Source organism: Melospiza melodia, chromosome 7, assembly GCF_035770615.1.
Source record: "Melospiza melodia melodia isolate bMelMel2 chromosome 7, bMelMel2.pri, whole genome shotgun sequence".
NCBI lineage: Eukaryota > Metazoa > Chordata > Aves > Passeriformes > Passerellidae > Melospiza > Melospiza melodia.
Genome location: NC_086200.1, coordinates 27,225,592 through 27,249,828, shown reverse-complemented (window position 1 = coordinate 27,249,828; position 24,237 = coordinate 27,225,592). Strand labels below are relative to the sequence as shown.

At 52.7% G+C, this 24,237-nt stretch overlaps 2 protein-coding genes across 4 annotated transcripts in view; both read left to right on the top strand.

Moving 5' to 3' along the window:
* The window catches only part of AP3D1 (adaptor related protein complex 3 subunit delta 1), a 46,464-nt gene extending 40,433 nt beyond the window's left edge, over positions 1 to 6,031 (top strand). For both annotated transcript variants that reach the window (XM_063160854.1, XM_063160853.1), the window contains 6 exons: positions 71 to 260; positions 1,304 to 1,392; positions 2,304 to 2,389; positions 2,724 to 2,845; positions 3,575 to 3,654; positions 3,814 to 6,031. In XM_063160854.1, coding sequence (XP_063016924.1) covers positions 71 to 260; positions 1,304 to 1,392; positions 2,304 to 2,389; positions 2,724 to 2,845; positions 3,575 to 3,654; positions 3,814 to 3,909 — 663 coding nt within the window. In that variant the 3' untranslated portion in view covers positions 3,910 to 6,031. The remainder of the gene's footprint in view (positions 1 to 70; positions 261 to 1,303; positions 1,393 to 2,303; positions 2,390 to 2,723; positions 2,846 to 3,574; positions 3,655 to 3,813) is intronic.
* A 2,976-nt stretch (positions 6,032 to 9,007) lies between these two features.
* Positions 9,008 to 22,348, top strand: MOB3A (MOB kinase activator 3A). Of its 2 annotated transcripts, none has more exons than XM_063160852.1 (4): positions 9,008 to 9,095; positions 18,776 to 19,280; positions 21,070 to 21,272; positions 22,094 to 22,348. In XM_063160852.1, exons 2-4 carry the CDS (start codon positions 18,863 to 18,865, stop codon positions 22,121 to 22,123), a joined length of 651 nt encoding a protein of 216 aa, XP_063016922.1. In that variant the 5' UTR covers positions 9,008 to 9,095; positions 18,776 to 18,862; the 3' UTR covers positions 22,124 to 22,348. The 2 variants fall into 2 exon arrangements, with proteins under 2 accessions (XP_063016922.1, XP_063016921.1); XM_063160851.1 differs by lacking the exon at positions 9,008 to 9,095 and adding an exon at positions 13,503 to 13,793.
* Positions 22,349 to 24,237: the final 1,889 nt, after the last annotated feature.

Below are 24,237 nucleotides of genomic sequence, written 5' to 3'. Positions count from 1 at the left end.
ATAAATGTGTTCTGTGTTCTGTTTCTTGAAGTTTGACTCTTTCCTGTGATATTTTTCCCTTTATTTGCAGACCTATGATATCCAAGGAAACCTCCAGCATGACAGCCAAGTTACAGTGTCTGTTATCTTTGAGAACAAAAGCACTAGCTTCCTTAAGAGCATGGAACTGAATGTCCTGGACTCTCTCAACACTAAAATGCTCCGACCAGAAGGATCATCAGTACACGATGGGATCCCTGTGCCCTTCCAGCTCCCCCCTGGTATGCACAGCTTTGCACAGGGCTCTTGGAGTGTGGCTGGCCCTGCACTGCCCTCCTGTGGAAAGAGCTGCTTGAACTTCTTGCTGTTTTCCAGGAAAAACATCTCTGCCTGGCTGTTGCTGGGCTTTCCCACAGTTCCCTGGAGAGGATAAGCCTTCTCCCAGTGTGGCTCTAATGCAGGTGGTTCTGCACAGCAAGAGCAAAGCCTTTATCTAGGGCTGGGAGTCCAAATGTCTTGAGTTCCTTTTCCAGGTGCCTGCAGGCTGGCACACCTTTGACTACAGGAATGCAAAATTCATGATGTGTTTGCTATGAGATTTAAAATAAAACAAGATAGGAGGTTTGTGAAGCATTAGAATCCACTCTGGATTTATTCTGGAGCTCTTGTCCCACTGTTTGAATGGCAGAGGCCTTTTGCAGTGAAGGTTTGTGATAAGGATGTGCAAGGAGGGCAGCTGAAGTATTAAGCACAGAAATGAATGATATTGGTTTTGTACAGTGCACAGTAGTACAGTCAAATCCATGAACTTCCCCGAATTTCCCTTCCTTCACCAAGGACTTAATTTGAATCCTGGAACAGCTCACAGAGGGCTGAAGTGGCCTCAGGGAGCTTTTCAATCCCCCATGGAAAGCAGTGGGGTATTTGATTTCTTTTAAATCTCTATGTGGCAGTTCTTGACACAAGTTCAGACTTGTATATTAAAAGCAAAACATAGAAACATTAGAATTCAAATTAGCTCTGAAAGCTACTCTGAAATGTTTATGATATAATTCCAGTTATGCAAATAGTTTAAATCTGTGACACTTTGCCCAGGCACTTGCAAAATAACCTCCATCAAATGCCAGCTGCCATTGCTGCCACTGAGAGACCCAAGTGCTGTAACATTGTTGACTCATCACAGCAGTTGTAGAGCTATTCCAACTCAGAGAATTTCAGATTTGGTTCAAAAATAGTCTGCACATCAGTCAGTTTATTGTAACCATTATTTAGATCTGGAAACCATGTTCTGACCTGACTTTTCCCTCTCCTCTCTTCACACTAGGAATCTCTAATGAAGCCCAGTTTGTGTTTACACTTCAGAGTATTGTTATGGCTCAGAAGTTAAAAGGAACACTGTCCTTTATAGTCAAAGTAAGTGCAGCTCTCAACTGCCTCTGCTTCCTTGGGAACTGCGTCAGGGAGCTGGGCTCGGGTGGGAAGCTCTGCTCTGGAGCTTTTTTTAGGCATCATTTCATCCCTGCTGCAGCAGCCCATTCTGTGAGGAACATTTTCACATGACATCGTGTGCAAAGAGTGCCCCCAGCCCTGCGTCAGCACGTCCTGGATTGTCACTGCTGTCAGCGTGTGAGCAAGGCAGCCTGGAACATGTGCCACATTGTCAGCTAGGAAATCACACTGATCTGCTGGGGAGGGGACAGAGGGGACCAGGCTCTGCTCCTTCTCGTCTCACTTGGACACTGCAGCCTGCTACAAGGCTGCAAAACTAAAATGAGAATTAGGTGCAGTCATTAAGAGTGGAAACCCAGACCAAGAGTGAGGTCAGAGGAAGGCATTGTTTAATAGGTATTGACTGGATAAGACTGTGTGGGTCTCTGATGTTATTTCAGTACAGTTATTAATGAGAGAGATGCTCAGAGGAAATGAACGGAGACAGTTGTGGCTACTCCTGAGTCAGCCATTATCTCTATTTTAAGAGTTTCTTAAAAATAGCATGCTAGTCCTATTTTAGTACCTAAGAATCTGGGAACTATTAATTTCTTATTTTGCTCAGGAAATAATGAACTGTAAAACCACATCTCCAAGTGTTAGTTTAAACTCAGTCTGCTCACTTCATTTCAGCAGAGTGCAGGCAGAACTGCAGCCCAGAGCGTCCCTTACCTGTTGTGGGTGCAATTATCAACCCAGCTGGCCAAATCTTTGAGTGGGCTGGTCTTGTGGTGGGATCACACTGATCCTTCAGGGGGAACTCAGCCCTCAGCTCCTCACGGGTGTCTCTGTGGTGGGTGGTTCCCACTCACCTGCTCTCCTTTGCTCTGTTGCAGGATGATGAAGGTTCAACCCATGAAAAACTAGATTTCAAATTGCACTTCAGTTGTGCTTCATACTTGATCACGACGCCTTGCTACAGGTGAGTGCCCCTGGCAGGCTGAGCCCTGCTGCTCCTGAGGGCTTGGCAGTGTCTCTGTAAGGGGAGGCTGCTCAGATGTATCCACTGACTGATTTCAAGTGGCTCTGCAGGGGGAGCTCTGTGCCCTGCAGGCTGGCAGAGGCAGCTCTGGCAGCAAGAGGGCACAAGTTGCTCCATTGGGCTCTGGAGTGTGGTTTCTGTATTTGTTGTAAACCTATTTTCCTCAAGCTTGGTAGCACTTAAGCTTCTGTATCCTGGCATGTTTCATGGGGCTGATGGGACAGATTTCACTTGCATTTCTAATAAAACATTTACTTTCCTTCCTGCTCTGCAGTGATGCTTTTGCCAAGCTCCTAGAGTCTGGAGATCTGCACATGAGTTCTATTAAAGTAGATGGAATTAGCATTTCTTTCCAACATCTACTGGCAAAGATCTGTTTTCATCATCATTTTTCAGGTGAGTCTGCCTTGATGCAGAACCTTCTGCAGAATTCCGTATTCTAAAATCTCTGCTGTGCTTAGTGGGCATAACACTCCATGGGCTCAGCAACCACAGGAGCAGGTGATGTCCAGATTAAATACATTTGGGAGAGTTTTCTCCAGTTTTGCAACACTCAAAGCATGCAGTGTTCTTCAAAATGAATTCTCCTTGTGTCCCTGTGGAATTCCTGCAGCCCAGTGAGGCATGTGACAGCTCTCATGGGAGCAGCTGCTGTGGAGTTCAGGCTGTAACTGTTCTCTGGAGGGTGGGTTTGATCTGCAGGGCTTCAGACTCCTTCCCCAGTGCCTCCTTTCAGTGAGGGAGAGCCCCAGCTATTCAGCTTTGGGTTTATTAATTAAAACACAAGCGCTGGCTGAAGCAAAACAACTGGCTGTTTCATCATGCTCTGGTGTTTGCATTAGACATTGCCTCACTGGAAGTATTTCTGGGGAAGAAATCTACGTTCTGAGCAGTGTTTTTGCCACAGAACATTTGTGGCTTAGCAGACAAATGACTCACCTCATTATTGTGAAACGTCCCAGAGAGAAGCCACGAGGAGCCAGGCACATCTTAACCCTGACTTCCTCCTCCCCTCTGTAGAAGCCTCTGTTCCTCAAGGCCAGGCAGAGCAAGGGCTGCTCTCCAGGGGAAGCAGGGGTGAATTAAAATGGACTGGAATGAAATGAAATTGCTGTTTCTCTGCAGTTGTGGAACGCGTTGATTCGTGTGCATCCATGTACAGCCGTTCAATCCAAGGCCATCACGTCTGCCTACTGGTAAAAAAGGTGAGACCACTGTAACCCCTGAGAGAAGCTAAACCTGGAGCCTTCCCTGCCTTCCTCTGCCTCTTCCCAGCCCCTGAGTTTGGCTGGGAACACATTTATCCCCACTTGGAAGAGAAGCTAATTATTTTTTTTCTTTTTTTTTTTTTTTTTCTTTCCAAGGGAGAGAACTCTGTATCCATAGATGGGAAATGTAATGATTCTACCCTGCTTAGCAACTTGTTGGATGAGATGAAAGAGACATTGTCCAAGTGCTGAATATTCCTTATACAATATTCCAATGAGCAGAAACACACCCAACGTGTGAAGACGAGCAGACCCAAGTGTTAAGTTTCTCCCTCGTACGCATGTACTACCCTGGGGCACGTGCTTTCAGTTCACTCCACCATTGGTTGCAGTTTAGACATTTTAAGGCTGTATGTTACCTTTTTATTTCCAGAACTTTTTACAAACTGTGGTGTTAACCCTTTCTAGCCCAAAGAGATCCTGGTGACATGACTGGAGGAGGGAGGGAGGGAGGGGTGGGCACTATTTATTCAGCAGCTCATGATGATCCCATGACCTTCATCTGTGTGGGACGGCGACTGAGCAGGACTTTATCAACAGTAGCACAGTTTGTTGCTTGTGCTTATGCCAGGGAAGGTTGACTTAATCCTTAGCCATGAAATATGTCTTCAGGGCTGCTGTAGTTGATGTATATTTCTAGCAGAGGCTGGTGCTGGACCAGAAGGCCTCTTTTTGGTTTTTTTTTTTATATATATATATGATTTATTATTATCTCAAGATCTATTGTGATCAGCATATAAATATCCTCCATCTCCTTGAGCTAATCCAAAGGAGCCCTGTGGGAACTGGGATGTTTGAGTTTCTGTTTATAGTAGTTGCCTTGAGCCTTAACCTTCTTTTAGTGACAGCTGGAAGAGTCGAGTGTGGAAGCATGAAACGGGCTGGAAGTGTTATTGTTTGGGTCTGTGCTCCCCTCGACTGCCCCACACATGGAGTCTGTCAGGCCTCTCCCCTCTGAGCTGTCTCTGCTGATGTGTTTTATGAGTCCACTTCAATTTCACATTCCTGAACAGTTAAGCTGTAGCAAGAAACTGGAAAAATCCAAAGGGGTCTGTTCCTGCTTTTTTATTCTTTCGCTCACCAGCTGAGGTTGACCATTACCAGGTTAGAGAAACAGTCATGGGTGCAGCCCCTTGTGTGCAGGTCCATGTCCTCCCCCTGGGCTCTGAAACCAGCAGGGTCATTCTGTGTGTCCCCTCAGTGTCCCCCAGCCCTGCCCTTGCAGCACTGAGAGCAGATTTGGCAGCACAAAGGCCCCTGGGTCCCTGTGGCAAAGCCCTCCCTGCCAGGGAGAGAAGGATGGATGGGGAGCCCCTGTCCCAGGTGTAGGAAGGAGGAGGAGGATGATGATGATCCCCTCTCCCTGCCAGGGTGCAGGAGAAGGGGCCATGAGGAGCTGCTCTCCCTGCTGGGTGCAGGATGGGGAGGGGGCTGAAGAGCTGCAGATTTGGGACTGTAGCAGTCGCTTTAGGGGGAAGAAGGGAGAGTGTGGGAAGTGCCCATTCTGCACTATTGGAACCTTGTGGAGTCACTGACAGGAAAGGGATGTCACAGTGTCCTGCAGAGATGCTCAGTTGATGTCCTTCTCCAACATCCCTTGCTTTCAACTTATTTTTTATTCCCCAGCTCTGTTTCTTTCCTCGCAGTTCCACACCCAGTGAGCAAAACTCCATGGAAGGGTTTTGCTTCAAGGCACAGGTCAGGAGCAGTTGATTGCTCCAAAAAGGTGCCCAGGGAGGAGCTGCCTGGGTCTGCATGTCTCCAGCACCACCACCACTCCTAAAACACCAAACCCCCATGCAGGGAGCAGGATAAAGTGTTGATCTTCTTTGTTGGGTGATGTCCTGTACTTTATGCGTGTCTCGTGCTCTTTACACTCTTCCCACAGGAGGTATTTTGGCAAAGGCTCTGCTCTGGTGCTCTGGGTTCCTTTTGCCAGGCCCAGCTCCGTGTCCGACCGCGCTGCCACGACGTGGAGGGTTTGGTTTTGGTCAGCCTCCCTTGGTTAGCCAGTTGTGTATTAGAAACTGAACATATTAAAATTGTCTTAAAGGATAATGTTCCTCAATTAGTGTTTGGGTTTTTTAATTCATGGATGAAAACTGTCACTTTAGCATGTAGAGTCTCTTACAGAATCCTGTGCAGTGATTCTAGAATTTTGAAACTGTATGATGTGTTACATTCACAAATTTATTTGCTATCAACATTCCCTGGAAAAAAAAAAAAAAAAGAAAAGAAAAAGAAAACAACATACCACAAGCTGCTGTAATGATTTTGTGTCAAGATGATCCAATAAACTTTCAAAACAAAGTTAAATTTTTGGCTTTATAAATGGTCCTTTCATAAGACTGTTCCAGTTTGGATGGACCCAAAACCAAGGCATGGATTTACCCCAGGGCTGAGTAATGGATCTTCAGTGGATGTAAGAGGAATCTCCTTCCTAAAGGAGGTAGGGAATTCCTAGTGCCACCCCCTTGAAAGGCAGCTCTGCAACAGCAGCTGTCACTAACACTGAAATTACAGGAAAAAATAATTCAGACTATCTCAGTTAAATCTCCATTAATTGTTTTATGTTTTGGATCATGATTGCAGCTGAAATTCAACCCTTGGAAGAATGGGAGCTCTGGTGTGAGTGAGGCCGGAATCAGCCCCTGCTGTTGCTTCCTCTTGGCCTCCAGTGAGATTTGTGACAAATGTGGTGACATTGATGTGAGGATAAAGCCCTGTCCTGCCACAGCAGGAATGAGGCCTGGGCTTGGCTGAAGCCCCAGTGGTTTCCAGTCACACCAGAACCTGTGAGAATCATCTTGGGACAGAAAATCCCTGGGGCTGAGAGTCAGGAGCCACCAGTTCTGCCCTGGGAATTGCCCAGTAGCTTCTTGGCCTCATTGCTGCAGGAAGGATCCAGGTCCTCTTCCCAGAACTGCAATCTCACATGGACCTGCCATGGGCTGGGACTGCACAAATGGGATGGAAACCAAAACAAACCCCAATCTAGGGAGTGTGAAATGAGCCATAGGAGCTGAACTGGGGGATCAGGAGCTGATCCTGCCCCTCCCTCAGCCCTGCAGTGCTTTGTCCAGTTCTGGACTCCTCTGGGATGAGGATGATGGGGGGATGGACGATCTCCTGTGGGGAAAGGCTGTGGGAGCTGGGGCAGGGGGAAGAGCAGAGATGAATATAGATGTAGACAACATAGATATCTATATTATATATATGGATATATGAGGCTGGGGCCAAGCAACAGGAGCAGAGGTCATGGGAGGAAACTGAACACAGGAAATTCCACCTGAGCAGGGGAAGGACTTTGCCCTGTGTGTGGCAGAGCTGCCCAGAGATGGTGGAGTCACCTTCCCTGGAGATCCTCAAGAGCCATCTGGCCACAATCCTGATGTGCTCAGGGGCCCCTGCTGAGCCAGGTGAGCTCCAGTGGTGCCTCCCAAGCTCGGTTCTGTGCCCGGGAGTTGCCCACGAGCCTGGCACTCAGGCTCCTGCCCTGGGGCACAGCATCATCTGCTCATGGAGGAATCCAGCCAGAGGGGCCCCGCGGCTGCTGGAGCCGGGCCCGGCTGTTCCCGGGAGCAGGAGGGGATGAGCAGGAGGGGTTGGGCTGCCGGAGCAGGAGGGGTTGGGCTGCTGGAGCCCGGCCCGGCCATTCCCCGGAGCAGCACCGGGATCAGCTGCTCTGCAGGAGCTGCCGTGAGCCGGGGCCAGCTCGGGCAGCCGGAGACCCCCGAGGAGCTGAGGCTTCAGCCCAGGTTCTGCTGCTCAGCTGGGCTGGGAGGGGCTGAGAACACACTGGGGGTGCTCAGCCTGGAGAAAAGGAGACTCAGGGGTGCCCTCATTGCTCTCTGCAGCTCCTGAAAGGTGCCTGTGCTCAGCTGGGGCTGGGCTCTGTCTGCAGCAGCCCTGACAGAACCAGAGCACACAGCCTCAAGCTGCACCAGGGGAAATATAGGAATATTAGGAAAAAAACTTAGGTTGGATATCAGGAAAAGGTTTTTTACAGAAAGGGTGATAAAATTCTGCAATGGCTGCCCGGGGAGGTGGTGCAGTCCCCATCCCTGGGTGTGTTTAACAAAGCCTGGATGTGGCCCTGGGTGCCAGGGTTCAATTGAGGTGTTGAGGCTGGGTTGGACTCGATGACCTTGGAGGTCTCTTCCAACCCAGTGATTCACAGTGAGCTCAGCTCCTTCTCTGAATTCTGTGAGTTTGGGTGTGGGCTGGGGGCTGTGAACGCCTCAGGGACTGAACTGGGCTCTGCGGAGGTTTTGGGGCACCTGGGCTGGAGAACTGCCGGCTCCAGCCAGGAGTGTTGGGAAACCCCTCACGGGGCAGGAGCTCCCAGCTCTGGTTCAGCTTTTGGCACCTTTGGTTTTGGGCTTCCCAGGGATTTCCCAGCGGGGTTTGAGTTTCCCTATCCTGACGTTTGTGAGCAGTTCCCTTTGAACCAGGGGCTGGTTCCGGCCACTTCTCCTTTTTATGACCTTAAAGCTGAGGTCTGGGCAGGTCCCTGCAGCTGCCCCCATTGGACCGATGCCCTTCTTGGACCCCCCCTGCCTTGTCCCTGCTCCCAAAAACACAAACACTGAATAAATGGGAATAAAGGAAAACAAACAGAACAGAATAAAATGGGGAAATAATTTTTTAAAAAATAAAATAAAGCAGAATAGAAGAAAATAAATAAAAGGGAAGAGAGGGATATAACTGGAATGGAATAAAAGAAAAAATAAATACAGTTGCACAAATAAATACATAGAATTATGTATTAATAATAGAATTGAAGAAAATAGAATTAAAGAAAATAATAAAATAAACAGAGGAAAACAAATAAAATTGAAAACAAATGCACATAGAAAATTAAAATAGAATAAAAATAAAAGAGAAAATAAAAAGATGAAATAGAAAATAAAACAAAATGAAATTAAGATAGACTAGAAAATAAAATAAAGATAATAATACAAAATAAAGTAGAAAATAAAATAAAATAGAAAATGAAAGAAAATAGAAGAAAATAAAAGAAAGTAAAATATATTTTATTCTACTTATTCTGATGAGTAGAATAAAATATTGAAATAGAATAAAAGAGCATAGAGTTAAATAACCTAGAATAAAATTTTTAAAATACGATAAAACACGAACGGCCCCCCCCTACATCCACTGTGCCTCGCCCCTTCCCCCTCCTCCCGTGGGCGGGGCCGGCTCAGGCGGGGGCGGCCCCTTTAAGAGGAAGTAGCGCCGGCCGCGAGCGGCGCGCGGGAGGGCGCGGGAGCGGCGGGAGCGCGGCGGGCGCGCGGGGCGTGCTGCGGCCCGCGGCGAGGGAGTGCTGCGGCCCGGGGAGCGGTGCGCGTCCGCCGGCGAGGGAGCGCGTCCGGCAGGTGCGGGGGCTGTGAGGGGCTCGGGGGTGTGGGGGGACACGGGAGAGGCTGTGAGGGCGGAGGGCCCTGCGGGACGGGCTCGGAGGGGCCTCCGGGGAAAAGGGGCCGGGAGGGGGCCGCGTGTCCCCAGCCCTGCCCACGTGTCCCCTCAGCCCCGGTGGCCGCGGTCCCCCGGCGGGGCCGGGCCGGGCTCTCCCCGGCCTTGGCGGGACAGGACGGGACCTGTTGAGCCGCAGCCACCGCATCCCCGCTCTGGGCGTTCGTGAGCTGTTTGTGTTTGCTTGAGCGGGGGCGATGGCGGCCGCGGCCCGGCCTGAGCCCCCTCAGGAGGGCCCGGGGCCCCCGGGGCGGGCAGGGCGGGGATCGGGGCACGGATCCGGGCAGGGATCCGGGTATGGATCAGGGTATGGATCTGCCTGTGCTGTCCCGGCCCGGAGGAGAAACCGCCTGCATGGGACATCTCCTGGCTGCTGGGCACAGCCCCCTCCCTTCAGAGGGATCGGACCTGCTGCAGGATTCATGAGCAACCGGGAAATTCATAATGAGGAAAAAAAAAATACCGCAGAGAGTAAGGGGGTTGGTGGCACAACTGTGGAGTTACAGCTTTCAACTTCCCTATTTTATCCCACCTCTCCCTCCCGACTTTCTGCAGCCTAGCTGCTATAGCTAAAGGCATAGCCCTGAAGTGCCAACCTTTCAGTCTCTAAACTGGTCGGGGAATGGGGAATTTTCCATTTTTTTCAGGTCATGGTGAGCCACGGCTCAGCTGTCATGAGGGAGAACGTGTCAGGAGAACTTGAAAGCAAACTCTTGCTCTGCTTCTGTCTCTTGCTGCAGGCTCAGGAATCCTGATCTTACAGAGCTGCCTCTGCTCTGATCTGGGCACAGTGAGCTCAGCTCCTTCAAAGAAACCTGTGTGAGAAGGACAGGCAAAAGGAAAGGGCAGGAAGTCCTCTGGAGGGAAAGGACAGGGGATCTGGAGTTGTCCAGTGTCCAGCACAGATGTTTGGGAAAAGCTTTTGTGTCAGTGCTACTGAAAGGCAGGATTCCCTCCTCTTAGAGCTTGGAGTGGCCACACTTTCTAGATTTCCATCCCTTTGTTAAAAGTCCCTTTCCGGTCTGGAAATCTTCTGCCAAGCTGCATGGCAGGGAGGGATTTTGCTGGGAGATGTGAAACTTCCCCAGCCACCTGTTTATCACAGTCCCCGGGGCTTTGTCCTTGCTCTCTGCTTCCTTTCCCAACCTCAGGCTCACTTCCAGCTCCCTGTTTGTCACTGTCCCCTGCCCTGTGTCTCCCATGTTTCAGATTCACTTTCTGTCTTAGTCACTTCCTGTGAGGTGAACCTGGGGTGAGCTTGTGAATCCTCAGAATCCCCAAAAAGAGGGAGAGCAGGGTGGGAATTCTTTCCAACCTGGAGCTGTTGGTTTGTAGCGAGGAGCTGAGCAGGGAGCTGGTTCCCTGTGCCTGGCTCACCTGGCAGCTCTGTTGTTCTGTCACCTGTGCCATCATCAGAGATGGGAATGGGCTCTCCCTTGTGCTTGGCCAAGGCTTGGGAAGCTCAGAGTAGACTCAGCATCCTGAGCAAAGTTGTCCTGCTTCTTTCAGCTGCCTCTGGAGCTGCTTCCTTGTCCACCTCTAACATGGCCCTTCTGCTGATGGGGTGAAAAGTTCCCCCACACTGAAATGGGGGGATTTAATCCCATTTTGGAGGTTGGGCTCTCCAGATCTCTGCTGTGCTTGGTCACTTCCTCCTCTGTGCGGGCCAGGGATCTCCATGGCCACTTAATGAAAGAGAAAATGTCCCATGTGAGTGGTGAAAGTATCTGGGGTCAGAGCACAGAGATTGCAAAACCTTTCCAGCCCTGTCCACAGGCCTGGGAAGGGAATTGCTTTCAATTTCTGAATTTTAATTTCTAGTAAGACAGGGAAGTATCTTCTGATTCTTGAGCCATAAATGCTGCTGTAAGTGGATCCAGAACCAGCTTTACTGGAGGTTTATCAGCTTATCTTTAGGAATATGTAATACCAGCTAATGCTGTCAATAAAGAGTGCACCTTAGGCTGCGCCTTTATCCTCCTTTTTCCAGAGGCAGAGGTGTCCCTGGGGCCTGGTTTGCTCTGCTGCCTGCTTCCCTTGGAGCTGGTGGTGTGGTGGAGGTGCTGCTGCTCTGCTCCTGGTGTAATTGGGTGGGTTTTTGCAGAAGGGAGGGCAGAGGAAGGGATGGAGGCAGTGGAAGTCAGAAAAAAAAACTCCAGCAAAACAACAACATTTGCAAGTGGGCAAAGCCAGAGCAAAACAATCCATCACATCTGACAGCTCTGGCTTCCTCCAGAAAACCTGGCTGAGGTCCCAAAGGGCTGCTGCTGGTGCTGGCTCAGAGTGAGTGAGACGAGGCCACCGTGGTGGTGCTGCAGACACTGCCATGTGTCACCCTGTGCTGTCCCAGGGAGCTCGTGGGACAGAAGGTGAGCTGGAGCCACCCAGGCTGTGGCTGAGGTTGCAGCAGGAGCTGAGCTGGGCCTGTGGCTGCTCTGAAAGGCTCTGTATTTTCTGCAGGCCTCTCTTGGGGCTGTTGTCTGGCTGCCTTTGCTTCCTGCTCCCTTTCCTCTGCCTGTGTGATGTGGTTGGTGTTGAGGTGGTCTCCAGCTCCACGTCCATGGGCTTGTTCTGGGCCTGGAGCTGTGCTGAGGGGTTGAGTTATTCCTGTGGGCCTCTGCTGTCAGCAGGAAACAATCCTGCCATTCATCCCAACGTGTGACATGAGCATAGGGAAAAGGGATGTTTGTCCCTGGGATTATCCTTGCTCTGGGAAAGGCTGGTTGTGTGGCCAGCTCGTGCTCCAGCTCAGCCCTGGGGTGTGATCCCACACTTCCTGGGATCCCAGCCCGCTGTTACAATGGTGCCATGGTCTTTTTATCATCCTAATGCAAATTTCATGCTCCAAACTGATGTTAGCTTTGGCTTGGGAGGGGGCAGATCCCAAAGTTCGAGGAAATGGAGCTGCTGTGGGGCCAGAAATATCCGTGCCCAGTGAGGACAGGACAGAGCCTGCACAAACAGGGAGAGGTGAGCAGCTCAGCTGGGACTTCATAAACACCACCCTGTAGTGGGGACAGCAAGAGGCTCCTGGAAAAGTGGGAGCTGCTTCTGCTGTGCCATCACTGGCTCTTCCCTGGAAATTCCTGTGGGTGCAGTTAACCTGTGCTGGAGTCGTGACCCAGCCTGTCGGCTTAGCCCAGCCCTGCAGAGCCACGGAGGATTAGCTCTGCCTCCACACGCAGCCCCAGCCCTGCAGGCTCCGTGGACACCTTCCAGCAGCTCTGCAGGGCTCTGACATTGCAGTGGCTGCAGCTGTCACGTAAGAGCAGCAGGACTGGCCCTGAGTCAGTGACACCTGGGGCTCCGTGGGGCTCCCTGCAGTCACTGGGAGCAGTTGGGGATTGCAGCATCTGCTGCCTGACCATTCCCTCTGGGCAGGGAAGCACGAGGGGACCTTTTGCAGAACTTACTTTCTCCTGTGGCTTCTCTCCCTCTGTGGCTGTGGGGAGGAAGGGCCAGGGGGACAAACCACGCTGGAAATTTGGGTTTCTTGCCTTCCCTCTCCCTTGCCAGGCTGGGTTTTCCAGCCTCCCCAGCACTCACTGCCTCAGCATCCCTGTGCAGTGTGAGCAGTGTCACCCATGACATCCCTCCTGAATGTCAATCCTGATCTGGGAGCCAAGCAATAAACTCCCTGTTCATCCATCTGCCCGGGATGGATGCTGGTGTCTCACTGCTGGCTGACCTGGGCTCTCTGCTCCAAGCAGCAGCAGCAGCATTCCCACCTGCAGCTCTTGGTGGGCTCTGCCAGAGCTCCCCTCACCTCGGGTGGGTCCTCTGCTATCCCAGATACTGCTTAATTTAACAGGGCTTTTCCCTTTATTCCATGAACTAACTCAACTTTGTAATGCTTGGCCTTGCAGGAGCAAAGGAGATGCCAGTTAAAGCCCAGAATAACTATTTTTGGCCTTTTATTATGCTTTTTTCTCATGCAAATAGCCTTGTCCTGCTCCTAAACCAACCTCTTCCCCTAAGCCACCCTGTTTCCAGGAAGGGCCTGGAGACGTGGGAAGTCCCAGGAGAGCTGTGCCATTTCTTACTCGGGAATTTCCAAATTGTGCAGCAGATTGGAATAGCGAGGCCTGGGGGTGGCTGGCAACAGGCAGAACCTTCTTAAAGCTGACTCTGGTGAAAGACAAAAGGCTCTTTGTTTGCCCAAACCTTGGGAATTCAGCATTTCCAGTGTGCCCTGTTCAGATTTGCTTGCGAAGGCTGCTGCTAAAAGAAAAACGTGGATGTTGTCGTGCAGAGCAGCAGAATGAAGTGGGGTTGGGGGTGCAGCTGGGCTGGGTCGAGCTGCTCCTTTTCCAGAAACTTCTGAGCAGCCTCAGCTGCAGGGGCTGAGCGGGGAAGGCAATGAAGGGAACAGCTCAGCTCTGCTGCAGCAGCATGGAGCGATCTGCAGGAGGAAAGGCAGAGCCTGCAGAGGGGAAGGATTAATTTTGGGAAAACATTGGCAGCTCCCAGGGCCGGGAGGCTGGAGGCAGTGCCAGACAGGAAGCGGCTGACGTGGAAGTGCCGGCTGGCCGGGGTTATGAATGGCCAGAGGTGCCTCCAGCCACCCCGAGCCCTCTGAGCCCTGCCCTGCCCTGCCCGAGGTAAGCACGGGGCAGCCTTTGCTCCTCTTATCACAGATCCATTGAAAGAGCAGCTGGGAGTCTCGTCCCAGGAAGAGAAGCCCTGGGTTGTTGCCAGACTGGCTCTGGAGGCGCAGGAACTGGCTGCCATTAGTGTGGTGTGGCTGCCAGGATTGTTCTGCTCCCTGCTCTCTGGAGTGAAATCTCTCCTTTGATGGAGCAAACCAGGATCGTCCTGTCCTGAGACACTGAGCTGGTGCACAGTGGCCATGGGAGGGGATTTGGGAAAGGAGGAGGGGGTGGAATTGTGGAAAAAATGTGCGTGTGCTCCCTCTTGGCTGTTTTGTGCAAGCTGCCTGTTTGAAGCTGCTTTTCCTCTGTAAATTCAAGATTTTACTTTAAATGCTCATTGCATGCAAAATACCTTTATCAGGGCTGCTTTATCAGTCGGGGGGGGGGGTTGTGTCCTGTGTTGGGAACTCTGTCCTGGCATTGAGGGCCCTGGGAATGGCTCAGGGGAAGCAGGATCGTGGTTCTCCTCTCCTGGGGATCTCTGGGGACACAGTGGCTGTCACAGGCTGCCCACCCAAGGGTTACAAGTGATGCTAGGACAGCAGCCTGGCTTCCCGGACAGGAAAGTGGACAATCCCTGATCTGAGGAGCTGCCTGGCTGTGCTGAAGGGCTGTTCCAGCAGAGGCAGCAGGATGTGGCCGGCCCAGCGCTGGGGTTATGGAGGAGGGAGAGGGAGGCGGCCTCGTGTCTGACCCCTCCCCAGCCGCGGAGCCGCCGGGCTGTGCCGCCCATGGAACCAACAGGGAGGATTTTTCCCTTCTTTTGAAAAAGGAAGCTTGGACTCAGCGCCTGCCAGTGCTACAGAGAGTGCAGAGCAGGGCTGAACCCTCTGCAGGAGTGACTGCTGAGGCCAGGAGCACAGGTGGGAGCTTGCTCACTGCTGCCTTGCTGGTTTTCCTGGCTGTTGTTAAACCCCTGTGCAGTGTTGGCAGCAGAGGGGAGCAAGGAGTGCTGCTGGGGCTGGCACTGATGGAGCAGTCATGGGACTCCTGGAGTCCTTTTTGGGCCGTTCTGCCTCTGTCAGGAACTCTGCTGGCTCCTGGAAAACCTCGGGATGGCTCGGCAGGGTGCAGGGGGAGGCAGTTTCCTGGTGTTTTGGAGGAGCTGACTCTTCCCTTTTCCAGACTCTCAGCTGCTTTTGCAAGTGACCAAGAGTTGGGAAGCTGCTGCCTGGGCTTCCTTCCTCTGCCCAGAGCCTGGTGTTAGACCAAGGCAGCTCCTGGTGATCCTGGTGAGGGAGGAGGAGGAATGGCAACAGCCCTGGCAGCAAAACCAGCCCAGCACTGGAGCTGCACAAGCAGGGAGTCAGAGAAAAGGAGCTTTTGGGATGGGAGGGGAGGGGAAGGGAGGGCCAGGCCTTGAGCCCCCTGGGCAGGCAGGTCCAGCCCAGCAGGGAGCTGCTCCTCCGTGTCCGTGGGATAAGCTGGAGGTGTGTTTGTGCCCTGGGCAGCCCACGGGGGTCAGGGCTCTGATCCTGAGCGCTGGCCAAGGTCCTCTCAGAGCACCAGTGACGTCTGCTGTGATCTTGGCTGGCTCAAAGGAGGAGGCAACAAAATGTACTGAGGTGGTTTGTTTAGGGGGGGAGTGGTTTTTCCCCCCACCTTTAAAGCTTGCAGATAGCATCCAGGTGCTTTGCATGTCCCATTTCCCAATTGTCTCTAACCTTTCCTTTCCCTCGTGTGCGGGGGCGGTGTCAGCTGTGACTCCTGCCTGTGGAAGTAGGTGTTGTACAGATGATATCATCTCTGAGCAATGTCAGGGATGCTTTGGTCTCTGTGCCTCTTTATTTTTATTTTTTTCCTAGAGCTAAATGTTTCTTTTAGCTCATTGCAGTCAGAGACCATAATTAAATAGGCTGCATCTGCTTGATGTCTCAGCTACTCATTTTGCTAATGCTTCACACAGATGCTGAATCGTCTGAGAGACAATTGCTCTGTGTTGAGCTCCCCAGTTCTCGGGGATGGTGTCTCCATAGGATCAGGGATTTGTTTGTAGGACAAGTACTGCCTCAACACGGAGTAACCTGCCCTGCACAGAGACCCTGACCAGTATGGGGGCTGGACAAGTGACAAGGACAAGTGTCAGATCCTGCCCTGGGATGGGGCAGCCCTGGGTGCAGGGGCAGACTGGGGATGAGAGGCTGGAGAGCAGCGCCCTGGGAAGGGCCCTGGGGGTCCTGGTCAGTGCAAGTTGGATCTGAGTCACTGCTGGGTCCTGGCAGCCCCAAGGGCCACCCTGTGCTGGGGGCACCAGGCCCAGGGAGGGATTGTCCCACTCTGCTCTGCCCTGGGGCAGCCTCAGCTCCAGTGCTGGGGGCACTCTGGGCACCACGAGATCAGAAGGACCCAAAGCTGTTGGAGAGTGCCCAGAGGAGGGACATGGAGCTGGGGAAGGGCTGAGGAGCAGCTGAGGGCACTTGGCTCGTTCAGCTGCAGCCCAGGAGACTGAGGGGAGGCTCCTCGGGGGCTGCAGCTCCTCCCCAGGGCAGGCACAGGGGCAGGGGCTGAGCTCTGCTCTGGCACAGGGACAGGAGCCCAGCAAGGGCTGCAGCTGTGCCAGGCCTTGGCATGGAGCTCAGGGCAAGGTTCTGCCCCCCGAGGCTGCTGGGCACTGCCCAGGCTGCCCAGGGAATGGTGCCAAGGCTGCCAGAGCTGCAGGAGCTCCCGGGGGTGCTCAGGGTGGGGCTGTTGGGGTGGCTGTGCAGGGACAGGGCTGCACTGATCATCCCTGAAGGTCCTTTCCCACTCAGAATATTCTGGAATTCTGTGAAAAGTCTCTCCATCCCGCTCAGATGAGGAAAATGGTTGGTGTTTGTTTCTTGATGTGTGTTGCCAAAGCCAGGGGATGTTTGTTTTCACCCTGAGGTTTTACATCCACATCCATGGCAGCCCTGCAGAGCAGATCCTCCAGAAAAGAAGCAGGGATGGAGTCACTGCTGGGGGTGCTGCTGCTGCTGCTTTGTGGTTTCTTGTGTGAGAGGATGTGTTTTCCTCCATCTCCAGCACAGGGAACTCATCACAGGAGCTTCCCTGGAGTTTCTGCTGGGAGCAGCAGCAGCCTCAGCACCTGCTGCCCACATTGCTGCTTCTGTGGGGGCCCTGCCTCTGTTTGGGGGTGGGCGCAGTCCCTGGAGCTTCCTGCTCTGCCACAGGATGTGGCCAGGCTGTGACACAGCTCCTGCTAACCAGCCCTGCTCAGCTGTCTCCCCACACCCTTCACTGCTTCCTCTGCCACGTCTGGGGCTGGATCACGCTCCAAAGGACACATCTGCCAGGGGGCTGTGCTGGTTTGCCTCCCCTGAGGTGGCTCCCGGGGTCACAGCAGCTGTTTTGGCAGCAGGAGGCCAGGTTGGATGGGGCTTGGAGCAGCCTGATCTAGTGGAGGGTGTCCCTGCCCACCAAAGGTGTCCCTGCCCACCAAAGGTGTCCCTGCCCATGGCAGCTGGATGTTCTTTGAGGTTCCTTCCAATCTAAACCATTCCATGATGACAGATCTGCTCTGGATTCACCTCTCAGCCCACATTTAATTGCTTTTAGGGTTTCTCCCAACACATCACAGCCCATGTTGGGGTTTGGATCTCTCAGCTCCTGCATTGAAGAGGTTACTGAGCCCATTCCCGCAGGAAATGTTGAGCCTGTTCTTTGTGAGGTGAACTGGAGTGGTTTGGGGTTTCTTCCTCACTGTAATTAAATAAGGAAACAAGAGGCCTTGGCTTTAAAGCTTTTTAATCTTTCTTCAGAGAAGAACTGCTGATTAGCACTGCAGCATCTGTTGGAGATGGGCTCGATTGCAGCCATGGTAGTCATGACCTTGAGTTTGGGATGTGCTTGCCAGCATTGGAGGACACTATTTACCTATTGGAGCAACACTCATGTCAATCTGAGGCCTCATGTAAATCTAAGTAGATTCTGTTTGGGGAAAGGTTTTTTTTTTTTGCTTGCTTGCTTATGAAATTATGGAAACTTATTTATGCTATTTAAGGCATCAGCTTAATTTCTATTACTTTATTCATTTCTCTGTCCAGCACATGTAAAATAATATTTTTGGTACACAAAGCTTTCTGCCATAAGCTTTCATCAAAGAGCAGCCTGGCACAAATTCTGTGAGGGGCTGGATGTGGGAACAAAGGAGGTATAATTAGCTACAGATAAACAGAGATGTGTTTCTTGTCAGCGTCCCTTCAGATCTCAACTTGTGTCTCACCCTTAAAGCTGATTTTCTACAGTCTGGAAGAGGAAGATGAGCTTCCCCTCATCTTCCAGTTTTCAACTTGTAAACACAGCTAAACTGAAGTGGGAAATATGTTTATGGTCTGTGTGCACCTGCAGAAGAGGCTGTGGCTGCTCTCAGGGCTGGTGTTATTTCAGGATATTTGCTTTCCGGGTGCCTGAGCTGTGACTTCTTCTTCTCTTTGCCCTCCACCCCTTGGTTCCTGTCTCTCACTTTCAGTGGCTTGGTGGGGGCTGTCTGGCAGCAGCTCTGAGCTGTCTTGTGGGCTGGCATGACCTGGCCTGGCCTGGCCTTGTTCCAAAGGGGGGATGCAGAGGTGAAAATGGGATCTGGGTGAAACCTGCTGATTTTACCCTTCTTTGTCAGTGCACGGCAGCCAAGCAGGTGGTGGCATTTCTAAGCCTTGGGGTGCAGATGTGGCACTGTCAGGGTGAGTGGCAGCCCCATCCCGTGGCTGTGGGGCTGTTCCCTCATTCCCACATGGAGCAGCTCAGGCGGTGACTCTGTCCAGCCCAGGCCACCCCTCCAGCTGGGGAAGGGAAGGGAAGGGGGAGGATGGAAAGCTGCCGTGGGCTCCCCCCCTTCTCAGATGTGGGGCGAGGGCCCAGATGGCATCCCAGATCTCTTCCTATGGGATTTACACGAGGTTTCCTGTGGAGAAAGCTGCTCCTAATCGCTGCCCTTCTGTGCTGTGTTGCAGATCAGGACCAGATGAGCAGAGGGAGGTTCCTGTGAAGATCAGAGGCCGTCACCACTGCGGGCCTGCAGGACGCACCAGAGGAGGAAAATGTCGCACGCTCTGAAGCAAGTGTTCAACAAGGACAAAACCTTCCGGCCCAAGCGCAAGTTCGAGCCGGGCACTCAGCGCTTCGAGCTGCACAAGAAGGCCCAGGCCTCGCTCAACGCCGGCCTGGACTTGAAGGTGGCCGTGCAGCTGCCGCCGGGCGAGGAGCAGAACGACTGGGTGGCCGTGCACGTCGTGGACTTCTTCAACCGCATCAACCTCATCTACGGCACCATCAGTGACTATTGCACGGAGCAGTCCTGCCCCGTCATGTCGGGGGGGCCCAAGTACGAGTACAGGTGGCAGGACGAGCACAAGTACCGCAAACCCACGGCCCTGTCGGCGCCCCAGTACATGAACCTGCTCATGGACTGGATCGAGGTGCAGATCAACAACGAGGACATCTTCCCCACCAACGTCGGTGAGTTGGGGTCCCAGCTGGGGCTGGAGGGAGGGAGGGCTGTGGAGCCTTCTTGTGAAGTCCCGTTGCTGTTCCAGGAGGTGCTGCAGCGCAGCAGAGCTGTTTCCAGTGTGCAGTGAGCTCTTCTGCAGTGCTGGAATACCCAGATCCCACTGGGATCACAGATACCTCGAGGATCCATACTTCAATACTTCCAGTGAAACAGGAGGGGTGTGGATCCTTCTTGTGGAGTCCCGTTGCTGTTCCAGGAGATGCTGCAGCACAGCAGAGCTGTTTCCAATGTGCAGTGAGCTCTTCTGCAGTGCTGGAATACCCAGATCCCACTGGGATCACAGATACCTCGAGTATCCATACCTCAGTACTTCCAGTGAAACAGGAGGCTGCCCTTGGAGCACTCAGTCAGTCTCTGAGTGGCTCATGCTGGATGCAGGATGCTCTCTGGGAGCTGCTGGCCAGCCCAGCTCTGAGGCACAGCTCTGTGTCACCTGGTGATGGTGTCACCTGCCATAATCACCCCCTCTGTTATTAGAGGCTGCCTCTGCCCCTGCTGAGGGGTGGGATGCTGGCACAGGCCTGGAGGGAAGGGCCACGTTTCATCTACTGCCAGGAATTTGGCCTAAGACACCTCAATCTCCATATCCAAAGGCAGCTTTGGGACAGAGATTGCTGGGTTTTATTTTGTGATGAAGATGGAAGAATTTAGTCTCTAAGTTATCAGGTAAATACAACTGAGCCTATGCAGAGCTTCTGTCTCCTGGGATGGAGGAGATGAGGTGCAGCAGAGCTCCCTCCCTCCCTCCTGCCCTGGTGTTTTTCCCTTTGGAGCTCTGATGGGACGCACTTGGTCCCTATTTGGGGCACATCTGCCACTTGAGCATCCACAGGGATCCTCCACTGTGCCAAAATGCTGCTTAAACCTGGTGTGAAGTGGGCAGAGAGGGGAGGGGGCCATAAACAGCCAGTTTTGAGCGAGCTGCAGCACCAAACCCTCCCCAGCCATTCTTCTCACGCTGCACAGGCTCTGCTGCAGCTCTCTGGGGACCTCACTGGGGGTGTTGGTTCTGTTCTGGGCTGCAGGACGAGCTGCCGACAGCACGAGGGTTGTGGTTTGGGGTTTTTGAGTTGTTTCTGTCTTCAGCTCAGCTTTAACCAGGTCCCTCAATGCTGACTGAAATGCTGCAGCTGTGGCAGAGCAAGGAAAGGGTTGAACTCGTCCTTGTTCCTCCAGAGACAGTGTGAACTTTACACCCTGATATCCCATGGAGGCTGCATGGCCACACTGCTCTGCTGCAGGGGCCCAGCCAAACAGTCCTGGAGCCTTCAAAGAGAACCTAAACAGCTTTAATTTTTAACCAAAGAGCTAAAGATGTACCAAAACAAGGAGTAACTGTGGGGACTTAACAGCCCTTTCCTTTGGGAAGTTGCTTGGTTGTATCTGGTGTTTTGCACTGTTTATATAAATACATCAAGCAGGAGTGGAAGAAACTCTTGTCTGACTGAAACAACTGCTGGGAATGTGGGCTCTGCTTTCAGTCACAGCAGTGCATCACTCTGTCACTTAAAAAAATCTGTGCTTTGAAAAATGTGTTTCCCTTCCCAAAGGAAGGGAAAAAGGAGTCAAGAGCTGGGAATTACCAGGGACAGAACTTTTGCCTCAATCTGTCCATTTTACCAATTTATTATTATACCAATTTCCATCAATCTGTCCATTTTACCAATTTATTTTAGCCCTAAGCAGCCAGCTTTAACTTGACTGAAGTTTTTTCATGGCCACTCTTCCCCTTCCAAGGTACTCCCTTCCCCAAGAACTTCCTCCCAGTGGTGAAGAAGATTCTGTCCAGGCTTTTCCGGGTGTTTGTCCACGTCTACATCCACCACTTCGACAGGATCACCCAGATGGGCTCCGAGGCCCACGTGAACACCTGCTACAAGCACTTTTACTACTTTGTGAAAGAGTTCAATCTCATAGACACCAAGGAGCTGGAGCCCCTGGTGAGTGTCTGGGGGGGCTCTCAGGGTCTGTGCACAGGGCTGGGGGAGTCACAGAGGGCTCTGGAACCTTCTCAGGAGGCCCCACCTCAAATCCTGGGGTCAGTTTTGGGCCCCACACTCCAACAAAGGTATTGAGGGGCTGGAGCATGTCCAGAGATGGGAACAGAGCTGGGGAAGGGTCTGGAGCAACTGAGGGAGCTGGGGATGGCTTAGCCTGGAGAAAAGGAGGCTCAGGGGGGACCTTGTGGCTCTGCACAGCTCCTGACAGGAGGGGACAGCCAGGGGGATCAGTCTTGTCCCAGTGACAGGACAGGAGGAAACTCTCAAGCTGTGCCAGTGGAGGTTTATATTGGATTTAAAGGAAAATTTCTTCACTGAAGGGGTGGGACAGGCATTGGAAAGGTCTGCCCAGGGCAGTGTTGGAGACATCATCCCTAGAAAAAACATGTGGCTGTGACACTTGGGGACATGGTTTAGTGGTGACACAGCAGTGGTGGGGTAATGGTTGGACTTGATGGTCTTGGGAGTCTTTCCAACCCTTAAGGATTCCATGATTCCCTTCTAAAGCTGGTTGTCCAAATTCAGGCCTTGCAGTGTAAGTGTCAGGAACCTGGGAGTCAGGATGTGACTGGGATGTGCTGGGAATGGTGGGGGGAACACAGCCCTGCCCAAACTGGAGCTGTGGGCAGCAGGGTCACCCCCAGCTGTCAGTACCCAACAGGAGTGATACTGACAGCTAAACAAGGGGGTTTTATCTGCACCCTCACCTGGGAGCCTGCATCCTCCTTCACAGTCCCTTGTGTTGTCTGTCCCTTTCCCAGAAGGAAATGACCTCCAGGATGTGCCACTGAGCTCAGACCCTCCTGCTCCCACCTCGGCACCCCCTCGAGGACTCCGAGCCCCCAGCCCCAGACTGGAGAGGTGATTCAAGGGGAGAACAGAGACGTTTTGTTGAAGAAATTATATATTTTTAATGAGTTTCAATGTAAAACTGTGATACTGCAGGAATATTTTTTTAAAGATGCTCTAGATTAACTAATTTTTTATAGTAATTTCTATAAAAAAGAAAGAAAATATTTTGTGGGCCACTTGATGGGAATGTTGGCTCTCGGAGCGGGGAAGAGCTGCCTGAGCTGCCTCCTCTGTGTGCCCTGAGTGAGCTGAGCCAGACACTGCACACAGAGCTGTGTCATGGGGCTGGTGCTGCCATGGAAGCAGTGCCTCCCTTGGGATCCACATTTCCCACCCCTGGAGGCAGGGAACAGGACTGGTGTACATGGATCCCCAGCACCTCTTCCACTGGCTGTGACTCTGGGTCTGGGGCAGAGCTGCTCTGTGCCCACCTGTCCCCAAGGCCTGGCTCTCCTGAGCTCCCTCTGAGTGAGCTGGGACTGGGCTTCATCCCATGGCTGCCACAGCTGGGGCTGCTGCTGTTGGACTGGAAATGTGCCCTCGTGTGTCAGCCCAGCCCTGAGCTGAGCTCTGCACACACAGCCCTGCTGTGGCTCTGCACTGTCCCCGTGGGGACACAGATCCACACGGGAGCCACCAGAGGGGAGGTGCTGGGACAGGCACCAGGAATTCTCCTCCATCCCCTCCCTCCCTCCCTGTCCCTCGTGGTACGCTGACCCTGCTGGGACCATCCTGCTCCCTGCTGGGGTATGGAGCCTTCTCCCCTTCATCAGCATCACCATCCCATCCAGCTGTGCACATCTGGGACCAAAACCTCTGCTGTACAGCCAGAGCCCCCCAGCCTCACCCGCTGCTTGCACAAGGAGAGCTTGGCAGTGCCCCTGGTAGGTAGTGGGTCTACCTAGGATTGGGGACCAGTAAGTGACCAAACTGCACCACTAACCAACCACTTCTTCCTTACAAAGCATTCCCTGGAATCTCTGTACATACGTGACTCTCTCGTTTCTCATCCTGCCGTTAGGACACTCGTACAAATACCACTCGTGCTCTGCAATGGAAGCAATAAATTGTGTTGTATTTACACAGCACACGCCGCCGCCGAGCGTCTCGTGACTGCACCTTCGTCAGAACCTTCCCATCAGCAAAACAAACCCTGGCTGTTTGGGCTCCTTGGGGATTGTGCTGGGGAGCTGGGAGCCCGTGGGTGTGTGCTCCTGGCACAGCTCCTGGGGGTTGCTTGGGTTCCTCCTGCTCTCCCTGTGCCAGGTCCAGGCTGATCCAATCTCTGTGCTGGGTTCCAGGGCCTTGGGGCCTGACCCAGGGGTTGTCCTGACTTGTGTCTGCAGTGTCTCTGTACCCCAGAGACACTGATCTGTTCTCCCAGCTCTGAAACTCAGGTGGAAGTGGGCAGGGGAGGGGAATTCCAGCTCACCAACTTGCCAAGAGGCTCCTCTACCATGGGGAGGAGCCAGGGATGCAGTCATTGAGGCTGGTGGACTAAATTGGGAAAAACTGCATTTGGGGGATGCACATTTGTTTTCCTGGCCAGGAGGGGAGTGAGGGGCTCCCCCCTGCAGCTCCTCCTGTTCCCCGCCTGCAGCACTGGCTCTTGCCTGTTCCCCTGCCCAGTGGAGGTGCTGGGGCCATCCTCCAGCTCTCTCCCAGTGTTTTGTGGGTGCAGCTCAGCTGGAGAACATGCTGTTCCATGGTGTGGAATATCTCTTTGGCCAGCCTGGGTCAGCTGTCCCAGCCCTGCTTCCCCCAGTTGTTGTGCCCCTCCTTGCTGGCAGAGCATGGGACACACAAAGTCCTTGGCTTAGGGTAAGCACTGCTGAGCAGCACCAAAACATCGGTGTGTTATCAGCATTATTCTCATCCCAGATCCCAAACACAGCCCTGTACCAGCTCCTGGGGAGAGAACTGGCTCTGTCCCAGCTGAAACCAGGACACCTGCAAGGCCCCAAGTGCTGAGCTGTGGTGGGGCTGCTGGTGGGTGGTGAGAGCTGCTGGGTCAGCCCTCCGAGCCAGGGCAGCTCCTGCTGCTGTTCCTCAG